This window comes from Oncorhynchus gorbuscha, linkage group LG03 (assembly GCF_021184085.1).
Source record: "Oncorhynchus gorbuscha isolate QuinsamMale2020 ecotype Even-year linkage group LG03, OgorEven_v1.0, whole genome shotgun sequence".
NCBI classification, from domain to species: Eukaryota; Metazoa; Chordata; class Actinopteri; order Salmoniformes; family Salmonidae; genus Oncorhynchus; species Oncorhynchus gorbuscha.
Window position 1 is genome coordinate 25,610,940 of NC_060175.1, and position 27,418 is coordinate 25,638,357.

Sequence of the window (27,418 nt, forward strand, 5' to 3'; positions counted from 1 at the left end):
TGTAATTGGCATGCTGACTACAGGAATGTCCACCAGATCTGTTGCCAGAGAATTTTATTTTAATTTCTCTCTCATAAACTGCCTCCAATGTCGTTTTGGAGAATTTGGCAGTAGGTCCAACCGTCCTCACAACCGCAGACCAAGTGTAACCACACCAGCCCAGGAGCTCCATATCCGGCTCCTTCACCTGCGGGATCCTTTGAGACCAGCCGCCCGGACTGCTGATGACACTGAGGAGTATTTCTGTCTGTAATAAAGCCCTTTTGAGGGGAAGAACTCATTCTGATTGGCTGGGCCTGGCTCCCCAGTGGGTGGGCCTATGCTGCGCTCCTGCCCAGTCATGTGAAATCTATAGATTAGGGCCTAATGGATTTCTTTTCATTGACTGATTTCCTGAAATGAACTGTAAATCAGTCAAATCGTTGTATTATTTATATTTTTTCAGTATACATACTGTACATGCCCTGTACACATGTCATAGTGTTTACACAAACATAGGCGTACTGTACACACCTACACACTCACAGACATAGGCAGTAATGTACACAACTACACACACAGACAACATAAACCTGAATATCATAGACTCACAGACACACACTCCCCCTCAACAATCGGAGAAAGGCTGAGAGATCAAAATGTATTGTGTTACTTCCTACCTCAAACTCCTCAGAGAACCCGTGCAAGTTGTTGGAGTAGAGTTCCATGATGTGTTTGATGAACTGCCTGACAGGGATGGCATCCATGTCATCTGTAGGAAGACATATCACACTTAGAAAGACACACATGTGGACATATCACACTTAGAAAGACACACATGTGGACATATCACACTTAGAAAGACACACATGTGGACATATCACACTTAGAAAGACACACATGTGGACATATCACACTTAGAAAGACACACATGTGGACATATCACACTTAGAAAGACACACACGTGGACATATCACACTTAGAAAGACACACACGTGGACATATCACACTTAGAAAGACACACACGTGGACATATCACACTTAGAAAGACACACATGTGGACATATCACACTTAGAAAGACACACATGTGGACATATCACACTTAGAAAGACACAAATGTGGACATATCACACTTAGAAAGACACACATGTGGACATATCACACTTAGAAAGACACACATGTGGACATATCACACTTAGAAAGACACAAATGTGGACATATCACACTTAGAAAGACACACATGTGGACATATCACACTTAGAAAGACACACATGTGGACATATCACACTTAGAAAGACACACATGTGGACATATCACACTTAGAAAGACACACATGTGGACATATCACACTTAGAAAGACACACATGTGGACATATCACACTTAGAAAGACACACATGTGGACATATCACACTTAGAAAGACACACATGTGGACATATCACACTTAGAAAGACACACATGTGGACATATCACACTTAGAAAGACACACATGTGGACATATCACACTTAGAAAGACACACATGTGGACATATCACACTTAGAAAGACACACATGTGGACATATCACACTTAGAAAGACACACATGTGGACATATCACACTTAGAAAGACACACATGTGGACATATCACACTTAGAAAGACACACATGTGGACATATCACACTTAGAAAGACACACATGTGGACATATCACACTTAGAAAGACACACATGTGGACATATCACACTTAGAAAGACACACATGTGGACATATCACACTTAGAAAGACACACATGTGGACATATCACACTTAGAAAGACACACATGTGGACATATCACACTTAGAAAGACACACATGTGGACATATCACACTTAGAAAGACACACATGTGGACATATCACACTTAGAAAGACACACATGTGGACATATCACACTTAGAAAGACACACATGTGGACATATCACACTTAGAAAGACACACATGTGGACATATCACACTTAGAAAGACACACATGTGGACATATCACACTTAGAAAGACACACATGTGGACATATCACACTTAGAAAGACACACATGTGGACATATCACACTTAGAAAGACACACATGTGGACATATCACACTTAGAAAGACACACATGTGGACATATCACACTTAGAAAGACACACATGTGGACATATCACACTTAGAAAGACACACATGTGGACATATCACACTTAGAAAGACACAAATGTGGACATATCACACTTAGAAAGACACACATGTGGACATATCACACTTAGAAAGACACACATGTGGACATATCACACTTAGAAAGACACACATGTGGACATATCACACTTAGAAAGACACACATGTGGACATATCACACTTAGAAAGACACACATGTGGACATATCACACTTAGAAAGAAAGACACACATGTGGACATATCACACTTAGAAAGAAAGACACACATGTGGACATATCACACTTAGAAAGACACACATGTGGACATATCACACTTAGAAAGACACACATGTGGACATATCACACTTAGAAAGACACACATGTGGACATATCACACTTAGAAAGACACACATGTGGACATATCACACTTTTTCACAATGGCAGAGAGAGAGTGACTGTCTTTAGCAATGTTAACATATGTTTCCCATGCCAATAACGCACCTTGAATTGAATTGAATGAGTGTGTGACCGAGCGTGTGACACAGACACAAACAAAATCTAAATTTAGATCAATTTTAAATTCAGGCTTTAACATCAAAATGTGGAAAAAGTCCAGGGGTGTGAATACTTTGTGAAGGTGTAAATAACAATATTAATATCCTGTCTAGAACCTCCCTACGTTTGTAACTGCTTCCATATTTCAGACAGGCAAATGAAAGACCAGGTATTTTAATATCCCTTCAGCCTGTATCCCTTAGATTTCCAACGTACCACTGCGCTACTCTAGTGTGGCACAGCATTACAAATGAACCAGCAATCTGCTAGGCGTTCACTGCCTCTCCCACAGACACTTTCAGAGAAGAACATATATGGGGCCAAACGTCTCAGAGTAGGAGTGCTGCTCTACGATCAGGTCCTCCCTGTCCATTATATCTCATTCAATGTGATCTAAAAGGCAAAAATGATCCTAAATCAGCACATCCCACACAGCCTCCCACTGAGACTAATTAACTACCCCAGTAGTACAGATATGAATAACACATGTCACGCATCATCATCATCATCATCATCACACCGAAATGCTTCACCGAGATTCTTACAGCTAAAAAGGATGAATGTGTGGACACATCTAGACTTGTTGTCGTTTATGTTGAGAAGAACACTGAATGTCACACAGAGCGATGGGAATCACATCACAGCTAGACCAGTCACTGGCGGACAAAGAGACATAATTGTCTAATATGGATGTTTAGAGGGGGTGGCATCTGTGTTAGATGAGCCACATCAGTCCCAAATGATCCATTAGGGAGGAGAGGTGATGGGGAGGCTACTGTCACACAGAGAAAGCCATCAGGACAAAGGGTGTGTGTGTGTGTGTGTGGACAGAGGAAACAGCTGCTGGGTTTGTCTGCTGGTGCTGGTGTGTGATATTACAGCCAATACACACTCCCAGCTGGGTCCACTGACAGACAGGCACTCCCTGACTCACTTCAATGGTTACATGGTTAAAGGTGATTGGGGGATTGTTTGAGTGTCCATTTGTCAACCGTCTTCCATTTATACACTAATCAATGGAGCTGATTAAAATACTATGGGAACATTTGGATTTGCTAGAACTGTGCAGCTGTGCACACATTTAGCCTTTATTCAGGAGAGAAGGGATGTGATGATAGGTGGAACAAAGACATTCATGTGCAGGCAGGCAAACACACTAGACCAGCTGTGTCAGAGTTTTGGCTCCATGCACCCCCTCTCTCCGTTTTCTTCCTGCTCATTAAACCCCTCACATTACAGTCCAGTGGGGGGATGGATTTAGCATTTCAGACGCTGTACAACAATCACAGTTCTATAAACACAACACTGTGTTCTCTGAGATGGTATATTAACTTGTCTGTACAGAAAGAAGCAGTTTGTCTCCACATTGAGGAGAAAAGAGAGGGAGTGGGGGAGAGAGCGCGTGAGCAAGGAAGGGGAGAGAGCGTGCGCGCGAGGAATGGGGACAGGGAGATAGCGAGCGAGGAAGGGGGACAGAGCGTGCTCGCGAGGAAGGGGGACAGGAAGATAGCGAGCGAGGAAGGGGGGCAGAGCGTGCGCGCGAGGAAGGAGGACAGGGAAATAGCGAGCGAGGAATGGGTACAGAGCGTGCGTGCGATGAAGGGGGACAGGGAGATAGCGAGCGAGGAATGGGGACAGGGAGATAGCGAGCGAGGAATGGGGACAGGGAGATAGCGAGCGAGGAATGGGGACAGGGAGATAGCGAGCGAGGAAGGGTGGCAGAGCGTGCGCGCGAGGAAGGGGGACAGGGAGATAGCGAGCGCGCGAGGAAGGGGGACAGGGAGATAGCAAGCAAGGAATGGGGATAGAGCGTGCGCGCGAGGAAGGGGGACAGGGAGATAGCGAGCGAGGAAGGGGGACAGAGCAAGGGTGAGGAATGGGGGCAGGGAGATAGCGAGCGAGGAAAGGGGACAGAGCGAGCGAAGGTTGGGGGACAGGGAGATAGCGAGCGAGGAAGGGGGACAGAGCAAGGGTGAGGAATGGGGGCAGGGAGATAGCGAGCGAGGAATGGGGACAGAGCGAGCGAAGGTGGGGGGAAAGAGGGAAAAGAGACTAAAGCAGAATGGATGGAGAGTCAATACAGACATCAGCTGGGTTCTTTAAGTTAACCATCATTGCTTTGAACTGGGCCGTAGTGCCATAGTCCCTCTGAGTCCCTGAGAATCTGCTCTCTTTAAAGGAACGCTATGCATTACACACAGCACTGTCTTCTCATTGTGTTATTGACCAGGTGCCTCTACACCGGGCTCTCTCAGAGAAAAACCCTCTCACATCACTCTTAATAGAGCAGGTCACAAGCACTTTTACATGCACTCAGGGTGTAAGCCACTGAGTAAAATAGAAGTAGATTGGCCCATTCAAAGGTATTAAACTCACACTAGAATGTATCCTATCCTTAACAAGAGCAGATAATGACTAACGAAGAAAAAGGCTTGACTTAAAGAGTGTGGACAAAAACGTTGACAAGAGAATGGTCACAGAATGGTTGTGGCTACTATAAAAAACTACCAGGAAGGGGTTGGGCTATAGTTTGTAAACACAGAAATATTGCTAAAGCAGGTTGGATTGAATTGGGCACTCATGTGTGTTATGATGTGTTAAAGAAGGTGTGTCTTACCTGGAATGGGGATGACAGGGATGTTCTCATTGGCCACCACCCTGGGAGAACTACTGTCCTCCACATAGAAGTGAGCTGTCTGGAAAAACCTCCTGTAGATTAACACAGAAGAGGAGAGATAGCCCAACATCACCACACAGAAGAGAGGAGAGGTAACATCACCACCAGTACCACACAGAGGAGAGTAAACCCAACATCACCACCAGTACCACACAGAGGAGAGTAAACCCAACATCACCACCAGTACCACACAGAGGAGAGTAAACCCAACATCACCACCAGTACCACACAGAGGAGAGTAAACCCAACATCACCACCAGTACCACACAGAGGAGAGTAAACCCAACATCACCACCAGTACCACACAGAGGAGAGTAAACCCAACATCACCACCAGTACCACACAGAGGAGAGTAAACCCAACATCACCACCAGTACCACACAGAGGAGAGTAAACCCAACATCACCACCAGTACCACACAGAGGAGAGTAAACCCAACATCACCACCAGTACCACACAGAGGAGAGTAAACCCAACATCACCACCAGTACCACACAGAGGAGAGTAAACCCAACATCACCACCAGTACCACACAGAGGAGAGTAAACCCAACATCACCACCAGTACCACGCAGAGGAGAGTAAACCCAACATCACCACCAGGACCACGCAGAGGAGAGTAAACCCAACATCACCACCAGACCACACAGAAGAGAGTAAACCCAACATCACCACCAGGACCACACAGAGGAGAGTAAACCCAACATCACCACCAGGACCACACAGAGGAGAGTAAACCCAACATCACCACCAGGACCACACAGAGGAGAGTAAACCCAACATCACCACCAGTACCACGCAGAGGAGAGTAAACCCAACATCACCACCAGGACCACACAGAGGAGAGTAAACCCAACATCACCACCAGACCACACAGAAGAGAGTAAACCCAACATCACCACCAGTACCACACAGAGGAGAGTAAACCCAACATCACCACCAGACCACACAGAGGAGAGTAAACCCAACATCACCACCAGGACCACATAGAGGAGAGTAAACCCAACATCACCACCAGACCACACAGAAGAGAGTAAACCAACATCACCACCAGGACCACATAGAGGAGAGTAAACCCAACATCACCACCAGACCACACAGAAGAGAGTAAACCCAACATCACCACCAGGACCACACAGAAGAGAGTAAACCCAACATCACCACCAGACCACACAGAGGTGAGTAAACCCAACATCACCACCAGACCACACAGAGGAGAGTAAACCCAACATCACCACCAGTACCACACAGAGGAGAGTAAACCCAACATCACCACCAGTACCACACAGAAGACAGGAACATGATGCAGAGTTAATTGAAAATTATTAGTACCACATCGATAAAGCTCTGTGGGTAAAGTTGCTGGCAATGACAACATAAACCAGATTGCAACCAGTTTGTGATGGTCACATGTAGCCATACACCTTTGCACTTTAAATATGCACTCTGGGATCTTAAGTACAACAATTTGTAACATATTGGGTTCATAACATATCAAAATCAAATCAACCGTTATTGTCACATACGCAGAATACAACTGGTGTAGCCTTTAACAGAGGTGTGGACTCCAGTCACATGACCTGGACTCGAGTCAGACTCGACCTGACTTGATATCCTCTCCAAGCCCAAATATGAAAAATTAAGCTATTAAAAAAGTGTGCAGCGCATCAACTCTTCATTTAACGGATTACAGTTTGAATCGGACAGCAGCCAATCAAATTGTGCCAGCGGAGGAAAAGTTGTGTGTGGCAGTGCAGAGGAATGTCGGTGGGTGAATTCAGTCGGAGCCCTTGGAAAGATGATACACCAAATGATTATTGTCGGATATAAAGACGACGCTGTATCAACAAAAAACTGATTGCAAGTTGCAAAACATGCAGGAAGAAAATGACAGACGGAGGCGCAACAACTTCCAACTTTGTTCAACATTTGAAGCTGCACAAAGAACGCTAAGTCGTAGCTAATATAGCTTTGCATGTGTAGCATGTAGGCTAACGTAACGTTAAATCAATGAGCCTCCACACAGTCAGTCAGTGCGGGAACGTGATCATTGTACCGAAGATTGAGCTACAACTGGCTAGGCAGTTGGTAGCCTAAATCCTGCCTGATGTTACTGCTGTTCCTAAAACCATTGACATAGGTGAGCCTACTGTAACCACACAGACAGAGTGTGTACAAGCCTACATCGCCCAATAGCGATCCTCGGTCACTATTGGGGGGGAGGTCTTTTTCATAGCTACCCATGTATTTCCATGGAAAGACGTTTAAGCGTTCAAGAGTTTTTCTTTATTTTTACTATTTTATACATTGTAGAATAATGGTGAAGACATCAAAACTATGAATTAACACATATGGAATGATGATGATGTAAAAATGTTAAACAAATCAAAATATAGATTTATATTTTGGATTCTTCAATGTAGCCAACCTTTGCCTTGATGACAGCTTTGCACACTCTTGGCATTCTCTCAACCAGCTTCACCTGGAATGCTTTTTCAACAGGCTTGAAGGAGCTCCAACATATGCTGAGCACTTGTTGGCTGCTTTTTCTTTACTCTGCGGTCCAACTCATCCCAAACCATCTTAAATGGGTTGAGGTCGGGGGATTGTGGAGGCCAGGTCATCTGATCGAGCACTCCATCACTCTCCTTCTTGGTCAAATAGCCCTTACACCGCCTGGAGGTGTGTTTTGGGTCATTGTCCTGTTGAAAAACAAATGATAGTCCCACTAAGCACAAACCAGATGGGTTGGCGTATTGCTGCATAAGCCTGTGGTAGCCATGCTGGTTAAATGTGCATTGAATTCTAAATAAATCACGACAGTGTCACCAGCAAAGCACCATCACACCTCCTCTTCCATGCTCCACGGTGGGAACCACACATGCAGAGATCATCCTTTCAACAACTCTGCGTCTCACAAAGAGATGTTTGTTGGTACCAAAAATCTTAAATTTGGACACATCAGAACAAAGGATATATTTCCACCGGTCTAATATCCATTGCTCATGTTTCTTGGCCCAGGCAAGTTTGTTCTTCTTATTGGTGTCCTTTAGTAGTGGTTTCATTGCAGAAATTTGACCATGAAGGCCTGATTCACACAGTATCCTCTGAACAGTTGATGTTGAGACGTGTCTGTTACTTGAACTGTGAAGCATTTATTTGGGCTGCAATTTAAGGTGCAGTAAATTGCCGATATCTGAGGCTGGTCACTCTAACGAACTTATCATCTGCAGCAGAGATAACTCTGGGTCTTCCATTCTTGTGGCGGTCCTCATGAGAGCCAGTTTTGTCATAGCGCTTCATGTTTTTTGCGACTGCACTTGAAGAAACTTTCACATTTTCCGGACTGACTGCCCTTCATGCCTTAAGGAAATGATGGATGTCCTTTCTCTTTGCTTATTTAATCAGTTCTTGCCATAATATGGACTTCGTCTTTAACCAAATTGGGCAATCTTCTGTATACCACACCATACCTTGTCACAACACAACTGATTGGCTCAAATGCATTATAAAGGAATTAAATTCCAAAATAATGTTTTAACAAGGCACGCCTGTTAATTTAAATGCATTCCATGTGACTACCTCATTAAGCAGGTTGAGAGAATGCCAAACGTGTGCAAAACTGGTGCTGTATATTTAAAACTATCATGTTAATGCAAAACATGTTTTGTTATAGATCCTTGATAAATGATGTGTGTCTTTGTAGCCTACCACTGCCGTTATATTCTGTGAGCTAACCTTATGGCTTCAGGGGTGTAATCATTGGTCCAAACAGCTGCAAACGGAACATTCTGCTACTACAACCAGAGTTTCTATTGGACAAATACAGGTACAGTTGAAGTCGGACGTTTACATACACTTAGGTTGGAGTCATTAAAAGTCGTTTTTCAACCACTCCACAAATTTCTTGTTAACAAACTATAGTTTTGGCAAGTCCGTTGGGACATCTACTTTGTGCATGACACAAGTCGTTTTTCCAACAATTGTTTCCAGACAGATTATTTAACTTATAATTCACTGTATCATAATTCAGAAGTTTACATACACTAAGTTGATTGTGCCTTTAAACAGCTTGGTAAATTCCAGAAAATTATGTCATGGCTTGAGAAGCTTCTGATAGGCAAATTGACATCATTTGAGTCAATTGGAGGTGTACCTGTGGATGTATTTCAAGGCCTACCTTCAAACAGTGCCTCTTTGCTTGACATCATGGGAAAAGCAAAAGAAATCAGCCAAGACCTCAGATTTTTTTTTGTAGAACTCCACAACTCTGGTTCATCCTTGAGAGCAATTTTCAAACCCCTGATGGTACCAAGTTCATCTGCACAAACAATAATACACAAGTATAAACACCATGGGATCATGCAGCTGTCATACTGCTCAGGGAGGAGACGCGTTCTGTCTCCTGGAGATGAACGTACTTTGGTGCAAAAAGTGAAAACAAATTCCAGAACGACAGCAAAGGACCATGTGAAGATGCTGGAGGAAACGGGTACAAAAGTATCTATATCCACAGTAAAACGAGTCCTATATCAACATAATCTGACAGGCCGCTCTGCAAGGAAGAAGCCACTGCTCCAAAACCGCCATAAAAAAGCCAGACTACGGTTTGCAACTGAACTGCACATGGGGACAAAGATCATACTTTTTGGAGAAATGTCCTCTGGTCTGATGAAACAAAAATAGAACTGTTTGGTCATAATGACCATCGTTATGTTTGGAGGAAAAAGGGGGAAGCTTGCAAGCTGAAGAACAACCATCCCAACCGTGAAGCACGGGGGTGGAGGCATCATGTTGTGGGGCTGCTTTTCTGCAGGAGGGACTGGTGTACTTTACAAAATAGATGTCATCATGAAGAGGAAAATTATGTGGATATATTGAAGCAACATCTTAAGACATCAGTCAGGAAGTTAAAGCTTGGTCACAAATGGGTCTTCCAAATGGACAATGACCCCAAGCATACTTCTAAAGTTGTGGCAAAATGGTTTAAGGACCACAAAGTCAAGGTATTCGAGTGGCCATCACAAAGCCCTGACCTCAATCCTTTCGAAAGGTTGTGGGCAGAACTGAAAAAGCGTATGCGAGCAGAGGCCTACAAATCCGACTCAGTTACACCAGCTCTGTCAGGACGAATGTGCCAAAATTCACCCAACATTGTGGGAAGCTTGTGGAAGGCCACCCACAACATTTGACCCAAGTTAAACAATTTAAAGGCAATGTTACCAAATACTAATTGAGTGTATGTACATTTCTGGAATGTGATGAAAGAAATAAAAGCTGAAATAAATCATTCTCTCTACTATTATTCTGACATTTCACATTCTTAAAATAGAAGTGGTGATCTTAACGGACCTAAAACAGGGAATTTTGACTAGGATTAAATGTTAGGAATTGTGAAAAACTGAGTTGAAATGTAGTTGGCTAAGGTGTATGTATACTTCCGACTTCAACTGTAGGTTCTTCGTTTAATTCCATTTAAGAACGGTTTTGCAACAGAATCTGGCGTAATGAATACAGGTAACCCTTCATTTGAGTTACTCACTCTGTAGACAGCAGTTATACATTTACCTTTATACGTTTGAGGCATTAGCACATTTTACTTTTATTCATTTACAGACCTTTAATTACTATTTTTATGCACTATGGTTATTGATTTCTCTAACTTTGTAATAAAAACTAAGTTTGCCAAAATAAACCTCCTAATAATTGCACTTCACCCTAATCAATTGTCTCTCATGCCTGCTTGGTCCTTCCCGTACACAGTTGTCATTATAACGACATCATTGTATCCGTTTTAGCTAACACAAATTGGCACTCGGATAGGCCCGGATCTGGATCCGACCAGGTCTATAGGGAACAGGTGTAGTTTTCCTCTGGTCTGTTCGTAACAGGTCTCTCTCTCTATAAACATTTATTTGGGCAAATTGGGTCCAGGTGGGAAGGCCCCAGGTCCATTTCAGAACTGGTCCAACTTTTTGGACCCGAAAAAGACCTCTAGTATTAACACAACATATCGGCATCATTCTCAGGTTGTTGTTAGCAGCAAGGTGGTGAATATAATTACACAGACAGAGCTGGCAGTTACATTACTGATCAAATGCCCAGGGTGGTTAGAACCAGCCCTATTTACAAGCCTGCTGATATTATTTACATTTGACATTTTAGTAATTTAGCAGACACTTATCTAGAGCAAATTAGGGGGAGCAAATACAGTTCAGAGCCTTGCTCAAGGGCACGTCGGCAGATTTGTCACATAGTTGGCTTGGGGATTCGAAACCAGCGACCTTTTGGTCAATGACCCAACGGTCTTAACCACGAGGCTTCCTGCCGCTCACACAGTAATGACTCAATAGATGATGACCACCAGAGTACACAACAACACCATGCTGGAATAAGGTACACGCACACACACGCACAGCCTCCTGTAAACCCGCACAGCCTCCTGTAAACGCACACAGCCTCCAGTAAACCCGCACAGCCTCCTGTAAACCCGCACAGCCTCCTGTAAACCCGCACAGCCTCCTGTAAACCCGCACAGCCTCCTGTAAACGCACACAGCCTCCTGTAAACACACACACACAGCCTCCTGTAAACGCGCACAGCCTCCTGTAAACGCGCACAGCCTCATGTAAACACGCACAGCCTCATGTAAACGCACACAGCCTCCAGTAAACCCGCACAGCCTCCTGTAAACGCGCACAGCCTCGTGTAAACGCGCACAGCCTCCTGTAAACGAGCACAGCCTCCTGTAAACGCGCACAGCCTCCTGTAAACACACACACACAGCCTCCTGTAAACGCGCACAGCCTCCTGTAAACGCGCACAGCCTCATGTAAACACGCACAGCCTCCTGTAAACACACACAGCCTCATGTAAAAACACACAGCCTCATGTAAACACGCACAGCCTCCTGTAAACACGCACAGCCTCCTGTAAACACGCACAGCCTCCTGTAAACACGCACAGCCTCATGTAAACACGCACAGCCTCCTGTAAACATGCACAGCCTCATGTAAACACGCACATCCTCCTGTAAACACGCACAGCCTCATGTAAACACACACAGCCTCATGTAAACACGCACAGCCTCCTGTAAACACACACAGCCTCCTGTAAACACGCAGCCTCATGTAAACACGCACAGCCTCCTGTAAACACGCACAGCCTCCTGTAAACCCGCACAACCTCCTGTAAACGCGCACAGCCTACTAGTATGTCTACTGAAACGCGTCTACAGCCTCCTACCAGTATGTCGTGACAGCCTCCAGTATGTCTACTGATGTTCCCCTACCAGTATGTCTACTGATGCCTCCAGTATGTAAACACACACACACAGCCTCCTGTAAATGCGCACACCTTCCTGTAAACACGCACAGCCTCCTGTAAACATACTGGTAGGGGGAATGTCAGTAGAAGCCTGAGAGAGAAGGGAAGACCGACAACGAGGAGAAAAGGAGTGTTGCAGCCTACTGCAGTGGCAGGGGTCACTATCTGACCTCACACAGAAACAAATCCATGCCCTATACACCAGCTTTTCCTACCTCGGTTCCCCCTACTAGTATGTCTACTGATGTTCCCCCTACCAGTATGTCTACTGACGTTCTCCCTACCAGTATGTCTACTGATGTTCCCCCTACCAGTATGTCTACTGATGTTCCCCCTACCAGTATGTCTACTGATGTTCCCCCTATCAGTATGTCTAGTGATGTTCCCCCTACCAGTATGTCTACTGATGTTCCCCCTACCAGTATGTCTACTGATGTTCCCCCTGGACCAGTGTGTCTAGTGACATTCCCCCTACCAGGATGTCTAGTTACATTCCCCCTACCAGTATGTCTATTGTAAAGTGGTTGTTCCACTGACGTTGAAACCCCCCCTACAGTATGTCTAGTGACGTTCCCCTACCAGTATGTTAAATCTACATTTACATTACATTTAAGTCGTTTAGCAGACGCTCTTATCCAGAGCGACTTACAAATTGGTGCATTCACCTTATGACATCCAGTAGAACAGTCACTTTACAATAGTGCATCTAAATCTTAAAGGGGGGGGGGTGAGAAGGATTACTTATCCTATCCTAGGTATTCCTTAAAGAGGTGGGGTTTCAGGTGTCTCCGGAAGGTGGTGATTGACTCCGCTGTCCTGGCGTCGTGAGGGAGTTTGGAACTCTCTCAACTGGAAGCCAGTGGAGAGAGCGGAGGAGCGGGGTGACGTGAGAGAACTTGGGAAGGTTGAACACCAGACGGGCTGCGGCGTTCTGGATGAGTTGTAGGGGTTTAATGGCACAGGCAGGGAGCCCAGCCAACAGCGAGTTGCAGTAATCCAGACGGGAGATGACAAGTGCCTGCATTAGGACCTGCGCCGCTTCCTGTGTGAGGCAGGGTCGTACTCTGCGGATATTGTAGAGCATGAACCTACAGGAACGGGCCACCGCCTTGATGTTAGTTGAGAACGACAGGCTGTTGTCCAGGATCACGCCAAGGTTCTTAGCGCTCTACGGATGTTCCCCCTACCAGTATGTCTACTGACATTCCCCCTACCAGTATGTTTACTGACGTTCCCCCTACCAGTATGTCTAGTGACGTTCCCCCTATCAGTATGTCTACTGACATTCCCCCTACCAGTATGTCTACTGACATTCCCCCTACCAATATGTCTACTGATGTTCCCCCTATCAGTATGTCTACTGATGTTCCCCCTACCAATATGTCTACTGATGTTCCCCTACCAGTATGTCTACTGATGTTCCCCCTACCAGTATGTCTAGTGACGTTCCCCTATCAGTATGTCTACTGACGTTCCCACTACCAGTATGTCTACTGACGTTCCCCCTACCAGTATGTCTACTGACATTCCCCCTATCAGTATGTCTAGTGACGTTCCCCAACCAGTATGTCTAGTGTCGTTCCCCCTATCAGTATGTCTAGTGACGTTCCCCCTATCAGTATGTCTAGTGACGTTCCCCCTATCAGTATGTCTAGTGACGTTCCCCCTACCAGTATGTCTACTGACGTTCCCCCTATCAGTATGTCTACCTACCTGTACTTGATGCAGAGGAGAGAGCAGATGCTGGTCATTCTTGTCGAGAAAGGAAGGGAAATAAAATAGGAGAGAGTGGCCTGAAAGCATTTGTAGAAAGAGAGAGGGAAAGACAGAGAGAAAGAAATGAATTGAATCGAGAGAGAAAGAAAGAAAGCGAGAGAGCGAGAGATTGAAGATATGAGGGAGTGGTCTCCCCTGCCCCCCTCCACCCCTGCCGCCCAGGCTAATGACTCCCCGAGGGAGAAGGTGTGGTGTGGCTAGCTGACTAACTAACCAGCCGTTCAACACCTCCCTTACACCGGGGGAGGCTCATTCAGAGACAGAGAGAGTGGGATGTATGGAAAGAAGCAGTGATAGAAGGATGAGATCTTTTCATTGGACAAAATTATCCTCCAAACAGACTGGCCTACCCTTTTCCCTAGAAAAAAAAAAAAAAATATATATATATATATATATATATATATATATATATATATATATATATATATATATATATATATAGAGTCATCATTTTCCCCTTTAAACCTCTGTGTAACATATGTGAGCTCCCTCTAACCATGTCCTCAAGCCCTCCAGATGGAGCCCTCCCCTTTCAAAGCAATTACGGTCTTAATAACGTTTTGATGTATAACTCAGATCTAGTGTGAACCAACAACAATATAACCTATTGAGACAATAGAGTCATCAAAACGGATTGAATCTAATAAGTGATCACAATATTTGCTGTCGTGAAAAGTGGAGAAAAAAAGTGATGCTGAACTAATGACGATCATGTTTGCATAATTCCATTAGGAATAGCTATTTTCTGAAAAATGTATTTTAATCTCACCCATTGTCTCCTTCCCTTCTGTCAGCAGGGATGGGGGAGTGTAAGAAAGAGAGGAGAGGAAGGATGGAGAGAGTGCTGGTACTAAGGCACCACTCAACGAGCTGTATAGGGCCATAAGCAAACAGATGTTTCGCTCCAAGTGGCCGGGGTTTTTAATGCAGGGAAACTAACATACATTTCACTCCATTTTTACCAGCATGTCACCTGTGCAACCAGACCCGACAAAACTCTAGACCACCTTTACTCTACACACTGAATCGCATACAAAGCTCTTCCCCATCCTCCATTTGGCAAATCTGACCATAACTCTATCCTCCTGATTCCTGCATACAAGCAAAAACTCAAACAGGAAGTACCAGTGACTCGCTCAATAATTTTGCATGCCCAATCTTTTAGTTTTTGATTTGTTAAAAAAGTTTGAAATATCCAATAAATGTCATTCCACTTCATGATTGTGTCCCACTTGTTGATTCTTCACAAAAAAAATACAGTTTTATATCTTTATGTTTGAAGCCTGAAATGTGGAAAAGGTCGCAAAGTTCAAGGGGGCCGAATACTTTCGCAAGGCACTGTATGAGATGAGTAATGTAGGGTATTAAACATTATATGAAGTGGCATTGTTTAAAGTGGCTAGTAGTACATTTTTACATACATTTTTCCATTATTAAAGTGGCTGGAGTTGAGTCAGTATGTTGGCAGCAGCCACATGGCCTTGAGATAGAAGCTGTTTTTCAGTCTCTCGGTCCCTGCTTTGATGCACTTGTACTGACCTCGCCTTCTGGATGATAGTGGGGTGACCAGGCAGTGGCTAAGGTGATTGTTGTAATTAATGATCTTTATGGCCTTCCTGTGACATCAGGTGGTGTAGCTGTCCTGGAGGGCAGGTAGTTTTCCCCAGGTGATGCGTTGTGCAGACCTCACTACCCTCTGGAGAGCCTTACGGTTGTAGGGGGAGCAGTTGCTGTACCAGGCGGTGATACAGCCCGACGGGATGCTCTCGATTGTGCATCAGTAAACGTTTGTGAGTGCTTTTGGTGACAAGCCAAATTTCTTCAGCCTCCTGAGATTGAAGAGGCGCTGCTGCGCCTTCTTCACCACGCTGTCTATGTGGGTGGACCAATTCAGTTTGTCCGTGATGTGAACGCCGAGGAACTTAACTTACTACCCTCTCCACTGCTGTCCCGTCGATGTGGATAGGGGGGTGTTCCCTCTGCTGTTTCCTGAAGTCCACTACGCCGGCTCTGGCGCACATCGGATGTGGCTTGCAAACTATCCCGGATTACAAAGGGGAACGCAGCCACAAACTGCCCAGTTACACGAACCTAACAGACGAGTGGCACAGCGGTCTAAGGCACTGCATCTCAGTGCAAGAGGCATCACTACAGTCCCTGGTTCAAATCCAGGCTGAATCACTTCCGGCCGTGATTGGGAGTCCCATATGGCAGCACACAATTGGCCCAGCGTCGTCCAGGTTTGGCCGGGGTAGACCGTCATTGTTAATATGAATTTGTTCTGACTTGTCTAGTTAAATAAAGGTTAAATAAATAAGTAAACAAATTTACTTTATGGGCGCTTCGAGGCAAGCAATACTGAACTATGCATGAGAGCACCAGCTGTTCCGGACAACTGTGATCTCGTTCGCCCTAGCCGAATAAGACCTTTAAATCAGGTTATCATTCACAAGACTGTGGGGCCAGATGGATTACTAGGATGGGTACTCTGACCAGCTGGCAAGTGTCTTCAATTACATTTTCAATGTCTCCCTGACCCAGTCTGTAATACCTACATGTTTCAAGCAGACCACCATAGTCCCTGTGCCCATGAACACCAAGGTAACCTGCCTAAATAACTATCGCCCTGTATCACTCACATCTGTAGCCATGAAATGCTTTGAAAGTCTGGTCATGGCTCACATCAACACCATCATCCCAGACACCCTGGACTCACTCCAATTCGCATACCATCCCAACAGATCCACAGACGCTATCCCTATTGAACTCCACACTGCCCTCTGGATAAGAGAAACGCCTATGTAAGGAGGCTCAGCATTTAACACCATAATGCCCTCAGAGCTCATCACTACGCTCAGGACCCTGGGACTGAACACCTCCCTCTGCAACTGGATCCTGGAATTCCTGACGGGGCACTCCCAGGTGGTGAGAGTAGGCAATAACACATCTGCAACGCTGACCCTCAACACAGGGGCCCCTCAGGGGTGAGTGCTCAGTCCCCTCCTGTACCTCCTCTTCACCCATGGCTCTGTGGCCGCGTACGACTCTAAGACCATCATTAAGTTTGAGCATCTTGACTGGCTGCATCACCGCTTGGTATGGCAACTGCTTGGCATCCAACAACAGCTTCTATCCCCAAGCCATAAGACTGCTGAACAGTTAATCAAATGCCTACCCGGACACTTTGCACACTCACTGGACTGGACACACTCACACTCCAAGACGCACGCGCACACACACACACACACACACACACACACACACACACACACACACACACACACACACACACACACACACACACACACACACACACACACACACACACACACACACACACACACACACACACACACACACACACACACACACACACACACACACACACACACACACACGGTCCCTGTAGGGTGTGGGGGCTGTGCTTTGGATAAATGGGTGGGGTTATATCCTGCCTGTTTGGCCCTGTCCGGGGGTATCGGAGTGTCTCCTGACCCCTCCTGTCTCAGCCTCCAGTATTTATGCTGCAATAGTGTGTGTTGCTGTGCTAGGGTCAGTCTGTTATGTCTGAAGTATTTCTCCTATTCTATCCGGTGTCCTGTGTGAATTTAAGTATGCTCCCTCTAATTCTCTCTCTCCTTCCCTCTCCCTCCCATACCAGAGGACCTAAGCCCTGGGACCATGCCTCAGGACTACCTGGCCTGATGACTCCTTGCAGTCCCCAGTCCACCTGGTCATGCTGCTGCTCCAGTTTCAACTGTTCTGCCTACTGCTATGGAACTTTGCCCTGTTCACCAGACGTGCTACCTTGTCCAGTTCCTGTTGTTTTTGACTCCCTCTCTCTACCGCACCTGCTGTCTCTAACTCTGAATGATTGGCTATGAAAAGCCAAACTGACATTTACTCCTGAGGTGCTGACCTGTTGCACCCTCTACAACCACTGTGATTATTATTATTTGACCCTGCTGGTCATCTATGAATGTTTGAACATCTTGGCCATGTCCTGTTATAATCTCCACCCGGCACAACCAGAAGAGGACTGACCACCCCTCATAGCCTGGTTCCTCTCTAGGTTTCTTCCTAGGTTCCTGCCTTCCTAGAGAGTTTTTCCTAGCCACCGTGCTTCTACACCTGCATTGCTTGCTGTTTGGGGTTTTAGGCTGGGTTTCTGTATAGCACTTTGTGACATCGGCTGATGTAAAAAGGGCTTTATAAATGAATTTGATTTGAAGTTGAAGGGTACAGAAAGCACCTCATTCTCCAATCAGCTAGGCTGCTTGGAGAAGCTGAAACAGAGCAGGCCCGCAATCTGGAGGCCAAGCACCGCAAGCCTGTGTACGTGGCCGAGACTGCCAAATACCAGCGCCACCAGCTTTCACCTACACCTGAGGCTCTCCAAACATGCCACGAGGGGCTGGTATTTAAGTAGCTTCTCGACAAAGGCCTGATCCATGAAGCCATAAAATGAGCACCTCCCCCTTCCCCCCACAACAACAATATCTGGTGTATTAGGCACACAGAAAAACACATTGTCAACATCAAACCAGCTTCCCCTTACACAATAATGTTTCTGCATGTGTGCTGTTGGTGAGACTACTTGTTTCACCTCGCTGGCTATCAGGTCAACAAAGCAGTCATGTCTAGCAATGTGCACACACACACAATCTGTCAAATCGGGCCAACCCTTTGCTTCAATGAAACAGCTCAATGCAGAGATGCAAAAATACATAAAGCACTAAACACAGAGTTCTAGTAATGATCCCATTGTCCTGTATAGCTCATTAGGCAGCACATGCAGCCAGCTGTTAGCCTGGCCTGGCCTGGCCTGTGTAATTACTGAGGCTGAGAGAAAGTGTGTGTGTGTGTGTGTGTGTGTGTGTGTGTGATTGGCATCACACTGCAGACGAACACACAGCTGGGCCCTCTCCCGGCACCGTGGCCCCTGTTAGCTGGCCCCCCCTGCAGAGTGAAGTGTGATAGCGATGTGTGAGGACGGAGGAAGGGAGTGAGGGAGGAAGAAGCGGGAGGAGAGGGTGAGGGAGGGAGAGAGGGATATACATGAGGGGGAAGGGAGATGGGAGGGGGATTAGAGAGGGAGGGAGGGGCAGGAGGAGAGAGGGAGGGGGGGAGGCGGAGAGAGGAAGGGAGGAGAGAGGGGGGGAAGAAGGAGCGAGAGAGAGGGAGGGCTGCCAAAATACCAGTCATCCACCACCAAGTAGGTTCCTGGTGGCCAGCAGCATGCAAAAATACACACACACACAGGACAGAACAGCAGATGGGCCAGAAACTCCCCAGGGGACAAGAGGATAGGTCACCCCACTCCAAACAGGAGTGTGTGTCTGTGAGGTCAGCTAAGGTCAAGAGCCAGTGTGGTGTTGTGTGAGGTAGGAGGGCTATCTGTACCTCTGGTTAAAGACGGTTAACTGACAGCTGTGACTGAGCACAGCAGTGGGGATGAGGAGATAAAAGGGGCTTCATCACTGAAAGTGGATGAGATGAATGCATGACAACATGGTGCTGCCCTGGGAAGGCTTTGATTGTATTATAGTGGCAAACCAAAAATATGTTGATGACACTACAATTCTACTGAGCTGTTTCCCGAAATAGGGGTCGCGAGCTCGCCCAATTTGGAAATGGGGTTGCGAGAGTAAAGACGAGGTTGTAAAAAACAGAGTGGTTTCTGTTAGATGAGGTTGTAATAAACAGAGTGGTTTCTGTTAGATGAGGTTGTAACAAACAGAGTGGTTTCTGTTAGATGAGGTTGTAACAAACAGAGTGGTTTCTGTTAGATGAGGTTGTAACAAACAGAGTGGTTTCTGTTAGATGAGGTTGTAACAAACAGAGTGGTTTCTGTTAGATGAGGTTGTAACAAACAGAGTGGTTTCTGTTAGATGAGGTTGTAACAAACAGAGTGGTTTCTGTTAGATGAGGTTGTAACAAACAGAGTGGTTTCTGTTAGATGAGGTTGTAATAAACAGAGTGGTTTCTGTTAGATGAGGTTGTAATAAACAGATTGGTTTCTGTTAGGTGAGGTTGTAATAAACAGAGTGGTTTCTGTTAGGTGAGGTTGTAATAAACAGAGTGGTTTCTGTTAGATGAGGTTGTAATAAATAGAATGGTTTCTGTTAGATGAGGTTGTAATAAACAGAGTGGTTCTGTTAGATGAGGTTGTAATAAACAGAGTGGTTTCTGTTAGATGAGGTTGTAACAAACAGATTGGTTTCTGTTAGATGAGGTTGTAATAAACAGAGTGGTTTCTGTTAGATGAGGTTGTAATAAATAGAGTGGTTTCTGTTAGATGAGGTTGTAATAAACAGAGTGGTTTCTGTTAGATGAGGTTGTAATAAACAGAGTGGTTTCTGTTAGATGAGGTTGTAACAAACAGAGTGGTTTCTGTTAGATGAGGTTGTAATAAACAGATTGGTTTCTGTTAGATGAGGTTGTAATAAACAGAGTGGTTTCTGTTAGATGAGGTTGTAACAAACAGAGTGGTTTCTGTTAGATGAGGTTGTAATAAACAGAGTGGTTTCTGTTAGATGAGGTTGTAATAAACAGAGTGGTTTCTGTTAGATGAGGTTGTAACAAACAGAGTGGTTTCTGTTAGATGAGGTTGTAATAAACAGAGTGGTTTCTGTTAGATGAGGTTGTAATAAACAGAGTGGTTTCTGTTAGATGAGGTTGTAACAAACAGAGTGGTTTCTGTTAGATGAGGTTGTAACAAACATAGTGGTTTCTGTTAGATGAGGTTGTAATAAACAGAGTGGTTTATGTTAGATGAGGTTGTAATAAACAGAGTGGTTTCTGTTAGATGAGGTTGTAATAAACAGAGTGGTTTCTGTTAGATGAGGTTGTAATAAATAGAGTGGTTTATGTTAGATGAGGTTGTAACAAACAGAGTGGTTTCTGTTAGATGAGGTTGTAACAAACAGAGTGGTTTCTGTTAGATGAGATTGTAACAAACAGAGTGGTTTCTGTTAGATGAGGTTGTAACAAACAGAGTGGTTTCTGTTAGATGAGGTTGTAATAAACAGAGTGGTTTCTGTTAGATGAGGTTGTAATAAACAGAGTGGTTTCTGTTAGGTGAGGTTGTAATAAACAGAGTGGTTTCTGTTAGGTGAGGTTGTAATAAACAGAGTGGTTTCTGTTAGATGAGGTTGTAATAAACAGAGTGGTTTCTGTTAGATGAGGTTGTAATAAACAGAGTGGTTCTGTTAGATGAGGTTGTAATAAACAGAGTGGTTTCTGTTAGATGAGGTTGTAACAAACAGATTGGTTTCTGTTAGATGAGGTTGTAATAAACAGAGTGGTTTCTGTTAGATGAGGTTGTAATACATAGAGTGGTTTCTGTTAGATGAGGATGTAATAAACAGAGTGGTTTCTGTTAGATGAGGTTGTAATAAACAGAGTGGTTTCTGTTAGATGAGGTTGTAACAAACAGAGTGGTTTCTGTTAGATGAGGTTGTAATAAACAGATTGGTTTCTGTTAGATGAGGTTGTAATAAACAGAGTGGTTTCTGTTAGATGAGGTTGTAACAAACAGAGTGGTTTCTGTTAGATGAGGTTGTAATAAACAGAGTGGTTTCTGTTAGATGAGGTTGTAATAAACAGAGTGGTTTCTGTTAGATGAGGTTGTAACAAACAGAGTGGTTTCTGTTAGATGAGGTTGTAATAAACAGAGTGGTTTCTGTTAGATGAGGTTGTAATAAACAGAGTGGTTTCTGTTAGATGAGGTTGTAACAAACAGAGTGGTTTCTGTTAGATGAGGTTGTAACAAACAGAGTGGTTTCTGTTAGATGAGGTTGTAATAAACAGAGTGGTTTATGTTAGATGAGGTTGTAATAAATAGAGTGGTTTATGTTAGATGAGGTTGTAATAAACAGAGTGGTTTCTGTTAGATGAGGTTGTAATAAACAGAGTGGTTTCTGTTAGATGAGGTTGTAACAAACAGAGTGGTTTCTGTTAGATGAGGTTGTAACAAACAGAGTGGTTTCTGTTAGATGAGGTTGTAATAAACAGAGTGGTTTCTGTTAGATGAGGTTGTAATAAACAGAGTGGTTTCTGTTAGATGAGGTTGTAATAAACAGAGTGGTTTCTGTTAGATGAGGTTGTAATAAACAGAGTGGTTTCTGTTAGATGAGGTTGTAACAAACAGAGTGGTTTCTGTTAGATGAGGTTGTAACAAACAGAGTGGTTTCTGTTAGATGAGGTTGTAACAAACAGAGTGGTTTCTGTTAGATGAGGTTGTAATAAACAGAGTGGTTTCTGTTAGATGAGGTTGTAATAAACAGAGTGGTTTCTGTTAGATGAGGTTGTAATAAACAGAGTGGTTTCTGTTAGATGAGGTTGTAATAAACAGAGTGGTTTCTGTTAGATGAGGTTGTAATAAACAGAGTGGTTTCTGTTAGATGAGGTTGTAACAAACAGAGTGGTTTCTGTTAGATGAGGTTGTAACAAACAGAGTGGTTTCTGTTAGATGAGGTTGTAATAAACAGAGTGGTTTATGTTAGATGAGGTTGTAATAAACAGAGTGGTTTCTGTTAGATGAGGTTGTAACAAACAGAGTGGGTTTCTGTAATTAGATGTTAGATGAGGTTGTAATAAACAGAGTGGTTTATGTTAGATGAGGTTGTAATAAACAGAGTGGTTTCTGTTAGATGAGGTTGTAACAAAAACTGTTAGATGAGGTTGTAACAAACAGAGTGGTTTCTGTTAGATGAGGTTGTAATAAACAGAGTGGTTTATGTTAGATGAGGTTGTAACAAACAGAGTGGTTTCTGTTAGATGAGGTTGTAACAAACAGAGTGGTTTATGTTAGATGAGGTTGTAACAAACAGAGTGGTTTCTGTTAGATGAGGTTGTAATAAACAGAGTGGTTTCTGTTAAATGAGGTTGTAACAAACAGAGTGGTTTCTGTTAGATGAGTTGGGTACTTCCGGGTTGGAGCGAGCGGTCGCATCGGCACTTCGCTCCGCAGGTAGTATAACTTTTTCATTACATTTCATTACATTTCATTATAGCACAACGGTTTGATTTGTCTAATCTTAGCAATTTCTTCTTAGCTAGCTACATAGCCGTCTTTGTATCAAAGATAATTGCGTAATTATCGTATTTCGCCGTCCTAACGTAGTCTTCACTAGCCAGCTAGCTAACGTCCACTGATTAGCTGCACTGGAGAAACTATTACACTCAACTGAACGACTTGATTAGTGTAGTGTTAGCTAGCTACATAGCTGTCTTTGCTGTCTTCGTATCCAAGATAATTGTGTAGTTTAGAGTGTGTAGTCTTAGAGTGATTATCTTAATTTACCGAGGTTAGCTAGCCAGCTATTTGTCGTCCTTAACGTAGGAGACTCTGCTAGCTAGCCAACAGCTAGCCAACAGCCAACGACTACCGAATAGACTCAACAACCCGGTCGCATTCACAGGTAGTATCACATTTTCATTTTATTTCATTACAGTACAACGGTTTGATTTGTTTGATCGTAGCTAGCTACATAGCTAGCTACATAGCCGTCTTTGTATGAAAGATAATTGTGTAGTCTAGAGCGATTTTCTAGGTTAGCTAGCCAGCTATTGTCGTTCTTTTAACGCAACGTAACGTAAACAACACTGCTAGCTAGCCAGCTAGCCCCCGAATAGCAGCACTGTCGAAACTATTACACTCAACGGAACGACTTGATTAGTGTAGTGCCACAACGCACCCACTGCCAGCTAGCCTACTTCAGCAGTACTGTATCATTTTAATAATTTTAGTCAATAAGATTCTTGCTACGTAAACTTAACTTTCTGAACATTCGAGACGTGTAGTCCACTTGTCATTCCAATCTCCTTTGCATTAGCGTAGCCTCTTCTGTAGCCTGTCAACTATGTGTCTGTCTATCCCTGTTCTCTCCTCTCTGCACAGACCATACAAACGCTCCACACCGCGTGGCCGCGGCCACCCTAATCTGGTGGTCCCAGCGCGCACGACCCACGTGGAGTTCCAGGTCTCCGGTAGCCTCTGGAACTGCCGATCTGCGGCCAACAAGGCAGAGTTCATCTCAGCCTATGCCTCCCTCCAGTCCCTCGACTTCTTGGCACTGACGGAAACATGGATCACCACAGACAACACTGCTACTCCTACTGCTCTCTCTTCGTCCGCCCACGTGTTCTCGCACACCCCGAGAGCTTCTGGTCAGCGGGGTGGTGGCACCGGGATCCTCATCTCTCCCAAGTGGTCATTCTCTCTTTCTCCCCTTACCCATCTGTCTATCGCCTCCTTTGAATTCCATGCTGTCACAGTTACCAGCCCTTTCAAGCTTAACATTCTTATCATTTATCGCCCTCCAGGTTCCCTCGGAGAGTTCATCAATGAGCTTGATGCCTTGATAAGCTCCTTTCCTGAGGACGGCTCACCTCTCACAGTTCTGGGCGACTTTAACCTCCCCACGTCTACCTTTGACTCATTCCTCTCTGCCTCCTTCTTTCCACTCCTCTCCTCTTTTGACCTCACCCTCTCACCTTCCCCCCTACTCACAAGGCAGGCAATACGCTCGACCTCATCTTTACTAGATGCTGTTCTTCCACTAACCTCATTGCAACTCCCCTCCAAGTCTCCGACCACTACCTTGTATCCTTTTCCCTCTCGCTCTCATCCAACACCTCCCACACTGCCCCTACTCGGATGGTATCGCGCCGTCCCAACCTTCGCTCTCTCTCCCCCGCTACTCTCTCCTCTTCCATCCTATCATCTCTTCCCTCTGCTCAAACCTTCTCCAACCTATCTCCTGATTCTGCCTCCTCAACCCTCCTCTCCTCCCTCTCTGCATCCTTTGACTCTCTATGTCCCCTATCCTCCAGGCCGGCTCGGTCCTCCCCTCCCGCTCCGTGGCTCGATGACTCATTGCGAGCTCACAGAACAGGGCTCCGGGCAGCCGAGCGGAAATGGAGGAAAACTCGCCTCCCTGCGGACCTGGCATCCTTTCACTCCCTCCTCTCTACATTTTCCTCCTCTGTCTCTGCTGCTAAAGCCACTTTCTACCACTCTAAATTCCAACCATCTGCCTCTAACCCTAGGAAGCTCTTTGCCACCTTCTCCTCCCTCCTGAATCCCCCCCCCTCCTCCCTCTCTGCAGATGACTTCGTCAACCATTTTGAAAAGAAGGTCGACGACATCCGATCCTCGTTTGCTAAGTCAAACGACACCGCTGGTTCTGCTCACACTGTCCTACCCTGTGCTCTGACCTCTTTCTCCCCTCTCTCCAGATGAAATCTCGCGTCTTGTGACGGCCGGCTGCCCAACAACCTGCCCGCTTGACCCCATCCCCTCCTCTCTTCTCCAGACCATTTCCGGAGACCTTCTCCCTTACCTCACCTCGCTCATCCCTGACCGCTGGCTACGTCCCTTCCGTCTTCAAGAGAGCGAGAGTTGCACCCCTTCTTAAAAAACCTACACTGGATCCCTCCGATGTCAACAATTACAGACCAGTATCCCTTCTTTCTTTTCTCTCCAAAACTCTTGAACGTGCCGTCCTTGGCCAGCTCTCCCGCTATCTCTCTCTAAATGACCTTCTTGATCCAAATCAGTCAGGTTTCAAGACTAGTCATTCAACTGAGACTGCTCTCCTCTGTATCACGGAGGCACTCCGCACTGCTAAAGCTAACTCTCTCTCCTCTGCTCTCATCCTTCTAGACCTATCGGCTGCCTTTGATACTGTGAACCATCAGATCCTCCTCTCCACCCTCTCCGAGTTGGGCATCTCCGGCGTGGCCCACGCTTGGATTGCGTCCTACCTGACAGGTCGCTCCTACCAGGTGGCGTGGCGACAATCTGTCTCCTCACCACGCGCTCTCACCACTGATGTCCCCCAGGGCTCTGTTCTAGGCCCTCTCCTATTCTCGCTATACACCAAGTCACTTGGCTCTGTCATAACCTCACATGGTCTCTCCTATCATTGCTATGCAGACGACACACAATTAATCTTCTCCTTTCCCCCTTCTGATGACCAGGTGGCGAATCGCATCTCTGCATGTCTGGCAGACATATCAGTGTGGATGACGGATCACCACCTCAAGCTGAACTCGGCAAGACGGAGCTGCTCTTCCTCCCGGGGAAGGACTGCCCGTTCCATGATCTCGCCATCACGGTTGACAACTCCATTGTGTCCTCCTCCCAGAGCGCTAAGAACCTTGGCGTGATCCTGGACAACACCCTGTCGTTCTCAACCAACATCAAGGCGGTGGCCCGTTCCTGTAGGTTCATGCTCTACAACATCCGCAGAGTACGACCCTGCCTCACACAGGAAGCGGCGCAGGTCCTAATCCAGGCACTTGTCATCCCCCGTCTGGATTACTGCAACTCGCTGTTGGCTGGGCTCCCTGCCTGTGCCATTAAACCCCTTCAACTCATCCAGAACGCCGCAGCCCGTCTGGTGTTCAACCTTCCCAAGTTCTCTCACGTCACCCCGCTCCTCCGTTCTCTCCACTGGCTTCCAGTTGAAGCTCGCATCCGCTACAAGACCATGGTGCTTGCCTACGGAGCTGTGAGGGGAACGGCACCTCAGTACCTCCAGGCTCTGATCAGGCCCTACACCCAAACAAGGGCACTGCGTTCATCCACCTCTGGCCTGCTCGCCTCCCTACCACTGAGGAAGTACAGCTCCCGCTCAGCCCAGTCAAAACTGTTCGCTGCTCTGGCCCCCCAATGGTGGAACAAACTCCCTCACGACGCCAGGACAGCGGAGTCAATCACCACCTTCCGGAGACACCTGAAACCCCACCTCTTTAAGGAATACCTAGGATAGGATAAGTAATCCCTCTCACCCCCTCCCTTTAAGATTTAGATGCACTATTGTAAAGTGACTGTTCCACTGGATGTCATAAGGTGAATGCACCAATTTGTAAGTCGCTCTGGATAAGAGCGTCTGCTAAATGACTTAAATGTAAATGTAAATGTTGTAACAAACCGAGTGGTTTCTGTTAGATGAG

General features: G+C 45.5%; 1 protein-coding gene across 3 annotated transcripts in view; it reads right to left on the reverse strand.

Annotated features, from left to right (window-relative positions):
• The window catches only part of LOC124029311 (receptor-type tyrosine-protein phosphatase gamma-like), a 274,161-nt gene that overhangs the window by 8,541 nt on the left and 238,202 nt on the right, over nucleotides 1-27,418 (reverse strand). For all 3 annotated transcript variants that reach the window (XM_046341087.1, XM_046341081.1, XM_046341073.1), the window contains exons 14-15: nucleotides 5,292-5,383; nucleotides 660-751 (exon numbers count right to left, since the gene is read on the reverse strand). In XM_046341087.1, coding sequence (XP_046197043.1) covers nucleotides 660-751; nucleotides 5,292-5,383 — 184 coding nt within the window. The remainder of the gene's footprint in view (nucleotides 1-659; nucleotides 752-5,291; nucleotides 5,384-27,418) is intronic.